We start from the raw sequence: 6,239 nt of genomic DNA, 5'->3' as shown, positions 1-6,239 counted from the left end.
ATATATATAATAGATTATGAAATATAAAAGAATTATGATTCATAACTGATTTAAAATTTAAATCACCAATTTTTTTTAAAGAATTTTAGAAAGATTTATCTTCTTATAAATTTCTCACCAAATATGGCGTAGACTACATGTATTCATCTTTGACTTTGAAATGGACTATAATTAATAATAGTCCTAAATCCTAAATATTATATGCACCCAAAGAATAGAATGAAACATTATTATTAACAGACATTTCAAGTCTACTATTACTGTGGTTGTCTAGTGAAAAAAATCCTCTTAAAAAACAAACAAAGAGTAATAAATTAAAATAGGCAATGAGAAAAATAAAATTAATAGTTTTTTTAAGTGTTTTTTTATTTGAAATGCACCAATATAATATTTTTTATTTTTTAAAATTTATTTTGGATACTAAGTCGACATTAAAATAACAAAAAAATATTAAAAAAGTTAATTTCAAGCAAAAAAAAATTAAATTTTGAAAACATTATTATTCAGCTTTAGGAACAAACATGCACCTCATTATTGAACACCTTCCTCAATACATTTTTTAAAATAGAATAAAAACACTCAAGAGCACCAATGATTTTTTTTCAAAAAAAAATAAAAACTAATAGCATATAATACACAAAGAGAGAACTATTTGGTTGCCTTTCTTAGGTCAGTGCATATGTTTGAAATGCATTTTTAGGGTACATTCTGCTCTTTGTATGGCTCAACCTGCCCTGGAACTTATAGAAATATATTAAAAACTCATCTTCCTTTTAGTACAAATTCATCTTATAATACCACATAATTAGCCCGTCAGATGTTGATAAATCAACTGCAATGGAGACTAGATGTTGCTTATATCTATCAGAATTCAGACTAGATGTTGTATCCAAGGTTAGAAAAGCTCACCTGCAATGGAGACTGCAGGAAATCCCTGTAACGAAGTTGGCATAAGAGATTAAAGCATTAGCGAGAATGGCATGGGAAGAAAAGAAAGTGATCGTCCCCTTCTACCTGCAACTAAATGCTAGTTCTTATTTTTATTTAAAAGAAAAGGCAATGTGGTCAGATTATAAAGCTGTCCCTTTAGCTGAAGGCTTGAAGCAGTTGAGTAGGTCAAATAGGCCCGACAGGCCAACACTGACAAAGCCTGTCCAATACCTTCCTTCCTTCCTTCCAAGCAGCTCGTCACCCTGATTGCATAGAGGGCCTAAATAAGAGGTTTATCAGCTAATACATTTATCAATGACTTTGAAAAGTCCTATAATAATGGTCCTATATTTTCACAAAATATAACTTTATTATGAACAAGCATTTCAGACTACTACTGTGGTTGTTTCTGCCCGTGGTTTTATTTGACTATGTGAATAATTTTTCTTAAGAAACAAAGAATAATAAATAAATAGAAGGCAATACCTTAAGATGAGCCAAATATATAGAATTTATTCATGCAAAAATATATAGAATAACTTTGAAGATAAGTGTGTTTTGGTCATGGTTTTTTCTATTTTTCTATAGATGGAAATAACTATAATTTGAACACTTGTTTCTTCAATTCTTTTCAAAAAAATAAATTTAAGTAAAAACAATAAACAAAAAATATACCATATAAAAGCTTTCATTTTTAAGTTTCTTTAATGCCTCATATTATTGATGTTCTCAACGTAATTTGACAATTCAACCCACATGTCGTCATCACATGACTACAAATTTCAATGCCATAGTCATTGTGAAAAATTGCAGGGAGAGCTGGTAGCAACAATATAATCAAAGAAAGCATTCGTATACTTGTTGAATTCACAAGGGATTTCTAGGTTTTTTCCCCTTCCTCCTTCTCTGATTCATGCTCAGTCATAGCTCTTTCACCCTTAATCTCACGAATTAGAGAGGATGTGTGTTAAGACAAAGCCACGTTTTTTGCTCTTTGTGCTGTTGTTGCTATTTGTTTCCCATAGGACTTGCTTCTCCATTGTAGGTGATACCCTTTTGGTTGCCAATCTCTCTCTGCGAGCCGGACACTAATATCTCAAAACGGCACTTTTGAACTCGGTTTCTTCAAGCCAGGCACTTCTGTAAACATTTACCTGGGAATATGGTATAACAACTTCGCAAATAAGATGATTGTTTGGGTAGCAAATAGGGAGAGCCCTTCAAACGACCCAGCTTCATCGAAGCTTGAATTGTCAGCTGATGGCAATCTTGTCTTGCTGACGAATTTCACCAAAACAATTTGGTCAACAGCTCTTGCATCTTCAATGTCGAATACTAGTACAGCAGAAGCAGTACTTCTTGACGATGGAAACTTTGTCGTAAGAGATGGCTCAAATCCAGCTACCATATATTGGCAGAGTTTCGATTATCCAACTGACACATGGCTACCTGGTGGAAAGCTTGGAATCAACAAGCACACTGGGCAGGTGCAGCGGCTTATTTCCTGGAAAAACTCAGAAGATCCTGCACCAGGTATGTTCTCGATTGGGATCGACCCAAATGGAAGTAGTCAGTTTTTCATAGAGTGGAACAGGTCACACAGGTATTGGAGCAGTGGTGATTGGGATGGAGAAAGATTTACCATGGTGCCTGAGATGAGATTGAACTATATTTTCAATTTTAGTTATGTATCAAATGAAAATGAAAGCTATTTCACCTATTCCGTGTACAATTCCTCAATTCTTTCAAGAACCGTGATTGGTGTTTCAGGACAGATCAGACAGCTCACTTGGTTGGAAGGTGTTTGGAATTGGTTTCTTTTTTGGTCTCAACCAAGAGACCAAGCTGGTGTTTATGGTTTATGTGGGGCTTTTGGAGTCTTTAATGAAAATTCATCCAGCTATGATTGTGAATGCCTGAAAGGTTTTAAACCATTAGTGCAAAATGATTGGTCAAGTGGTTGTGTTAGGAAATCTCCTTTGCAGTGTGAAAATAAGAAGTGTTGGAAAGGAAGATGGATTCCTAAAGATTTCGAATCTGACATTACCTGCAAATTCAAAAACATATCAGAAAGAGAGTGCTGAAAGATGTAGATTGGATTGCATGGAAATTTGTTCTTGCGTGGCTTATGCCTATAATAATAACAGTGGGTGTTCTTTATGGGAAGGAGATCTTATAAACTTACAACATTCAGGGGTTGCTGATGGCCGGGCTGGATCAGAAATTTACATCAGAGTTGCTGCTTCTGAGCTCGAACTACAGATTGGTAATGGCAATCCCGGAACAGGTATGACTTTGTACATATAGACAGTATGATCCAATAAATGACGACAAACCATTTTTGACAAAATCACGGTCTTGTATTTTCAGATAAAAACGCGGACGCAGTGTTCCCTGTCGAAAAAAGTGAGATACATAACCTATCTTTCCATTTTTTCTACAATAAAAAAACTTCTTAATCCATTGTACAGGTTTTGGTTTATGATTTGGTAATATTTGATCTCTATTTACATGTAGGTAATATCAAAAGGACAATACGGACAACCTTGGCTGTGGCTATTCCAACTACTCTGATTACCTTCGGCCTCTTCATGTACTTCAGATGTCTGCGCAAAGGGAAGCTCATACACAGAGGTACATCCTGGTTCTTTCTTTAATTTCTGTTGTCTGCTGGTAGACTTAATTTAATTAAATCTTGAAGTTACTGGTTATGGTATCGATATGGTAACTTTTAAAAATTTAATTAGGAGAAAAGAACATGTTTTTTACATTTTTACTTTTGGGAGGAAAAAAATCTATTTAAAAAATCGTTATTTAATATTATAATTATTAAAAATTATAATTAATTAATAATTTTTTTTAATATGAAACTAGTTAAAAAAATATATATTATTACTTCTTTAAAATACACTTCATTAATAATTTATGTTAAATTATTAAAAGTCTATTATACCATATTAGTGAAATATACACTTCATTATCTGCTTGTATTATTCTTAATTCTAATATTAATAAATATTTAATTATGAATATTTTTAATTTTACTATTGGTAAATATTATATAGCTAAAAAACATATTGTATTTATGATTTTGCTATGAATAAACTAATAAAATTTTAATTGAAAACAAAAAATATATTTTTTTATTATTATTTTTGTAAAAAAACTAAGTCTATATTAAATATCAAATTCGTATTTCACAATAAAAATCCACAAATTAAATATATAATGAAATTATTAGGAAAAACATTACTTGACAAATGAATTCAAAAAAGTCCACAAATTTTTTAAAAAATTTCTATATAAAAAAAAAGTTTATTTGACCAGTTATCAAAACAAATTAATAAATTAAAGAAGATTTGTATAAGAAAGTGTTTTTAAAAACACAACTCAAAACAAATTAGACTGAATGGGCTGACGCCCAGGCCCAGCCTGACCTCAGCTTTTTTAGACTGGGCCAGCTCAGTTCGTATGGATTGGACTTAACCGGCCCAGCCTGATCATTGGTATTAGTCCGGCCCATCTGGTCACGGGCACAACCCAGTGAACCGGCTGTTCACTGTCTGTGTGTGAATTAGCTTTGCACAGTGACAGGGTAATTATTTCCGAGGAAAACGAAAGGAGCTTACCTGGAGGTGGTGTTTTGTTGCTGGAGTTCTGGAAGAAGATCAGTGCTCGTATTTCTGCTATTGGCCTCTCCTCTCCTCTGTTCCTTAGCCTTCTCTTCCTGTGCCTCACTCTTTTTTTGTTTCCTTCCTTGTCTGCTTCTTCCCTGCTCTCTGTGTTTTTTGTCTGTCTCCTGTTCTTCGTCTCGTATCTGTGTTTACTTTGTCTCCTGTGTTTGCTTGTTCTTCTGGTTTCCTCTCTGTTTTCTTTTGTGTTTTGCGTCCCTGTTTCCGTGTTGGTTCGCCCTGTTTGTTCCTCCATGTCTGTGTCTCTGGTTTTCTCTCTCTTTCTCTCTCTTTCTCTCTGTTCGTTTTTTTCTTGTTCGAGTCTTTTTCCCTCCCTCCTCGTCATGCCCTTTCTCCGGCTTTTATAAAGCCAGAGAATGCCGTGCGTTCATGCCTTTGTAACGGCAGGCATCGTGGGGCAGCTGGCAGGCTTCCGTTGATATGCTGCCGTTTCTCCTTGCAGTTGTTCCGGTTGGGAATGGCCATTTTCATTTGGGTCACTCACTTTATGGAACTTTGTACCGAAGCCCCTGGATAAATTGTAATTGGACCCCTATATCTTAGAGCCTTTCACATTAAAGTCCTTGATGTCTGACTTTTTCAATTCAGTCTTTAATTGACTCTTCATCTTTACATGTTTTCAAAATTACCCCTAAAAAAATTAATTAAGCTCTCTACAGTACCCCCTCTTTTCTCTTCAGGTTTTGGACTTTCATTTCTTGTAATTTTGACCCAAATCAACCCTAAATTTTATTATTTATTTAATTAAACCGTTGATTTAATTAAACTAATTTCTAGTTGAATTAAATCCCCAAACTTATTAATTATTTAATTAAGCTTTTGATTTGATTATTGAAGTAATTCAAAGTTTAATTAAGTCCTCAAACTTCTAATTGATATTGTGTTTACCTAAATTTCGATTTATTCTGCATTCATTTCATTTTTTCTTTTTCATTCATTTTTTCATTTTCTTCATTTTCTTCATTTTATATCATCATTTATTTTATTATTTTTTAAAATAAAATAAGATAAAAAATAAAAAATTAGATTATGACACTGGTAATGAGAAGTAAGAAAAACCCCTCCTCTGTAATTATGTTTAGGATATGCAGATGATAAGGTTAATTTTGTTGGTGTTAAGACATGTTTTTGAATTGAAGATTGTCTAAAATATTTAACCGAAATCTGATTTTCGTGTGTTTGTGTCCTGTAAACCACCACATCATTACTTATGGAGCTCCGTAAAACTTCTCATATAAAACATTCAAAATGTAAACGGTTGTCTGTGGGTAAAATCTCTTAACACCAAACAAACACCAAAGTGTCTTTTTTCATGACAAAAATTGACAATTGGAATCCCCTTTAATGTCAGAAATTGTGGTTATTATAACTTGGAGTGGTTACATTTTTTGTTGATATAATCAGAATTGCCGGATATTTTAACAAAGTGATTGTGTTCAGTAATTTTTAATTTTTTCTTGAACAGGGAAGGAATATACGGGTCACGATTTATTGATCTTTGATTTCGATACTGATCCTAGCTCAACTAACAAAGAATCTAGCTCTGTTGACAATCGGAAGAATAGATGGAGTAAGAATATGGAATTGCCATTGTTCAGTTATGAGAGCGTATCAGTT

At 33.2% G+C, this 6,239-nt stretch overlaps 1 protein-coding gene across 1 annotated transcript; it reads left to right on the top strand.

Moving 5' to 3' along the window:
- Positions 1 to 2,117: 2,117 nt before the first annotated feature.
- Positions 2,118 to 6,230, top strand: LOC105135737 (G-type lectin S-receptor-like serine/threonine-protein kinase At2g19130; the record flags this gene model as incomplete). Its single annotated transcript, XM_011040771.1, has 4 exons — positions 2,118 to 2,853; positions 3,125 to 3,217; positions 3,448 to 3,564; positions 6,088 to 6,230. Coding segments are annotated over exons 1-4 (1,089 nt in total), but the record flags the coding sequence as incomplete, so codon positions are not given.
- Positions 6,231 to 6,239: the final 9 nt, after the last annotated feature.

The sequence above is a fragment of the Populus euphratica genome, unplaced genomic scaffold (assembly GCF_000495115.2).
Source record: "Populus euphratica unplaced genomic scaffold, PopEup_1.0 scaffold271.1, whole genome shotgun sequence".
In the NCBI taxonomy this organism is placed as follows: Eukaryota; Viridiplantae; Streptophyta; class Magnoliopsida; order Malpighiales; family Salicaceae; genus Populus; species Populus euphratica.
This window is presented reverse-complemented; position numbering and strand designations above follow the sequence as displayed.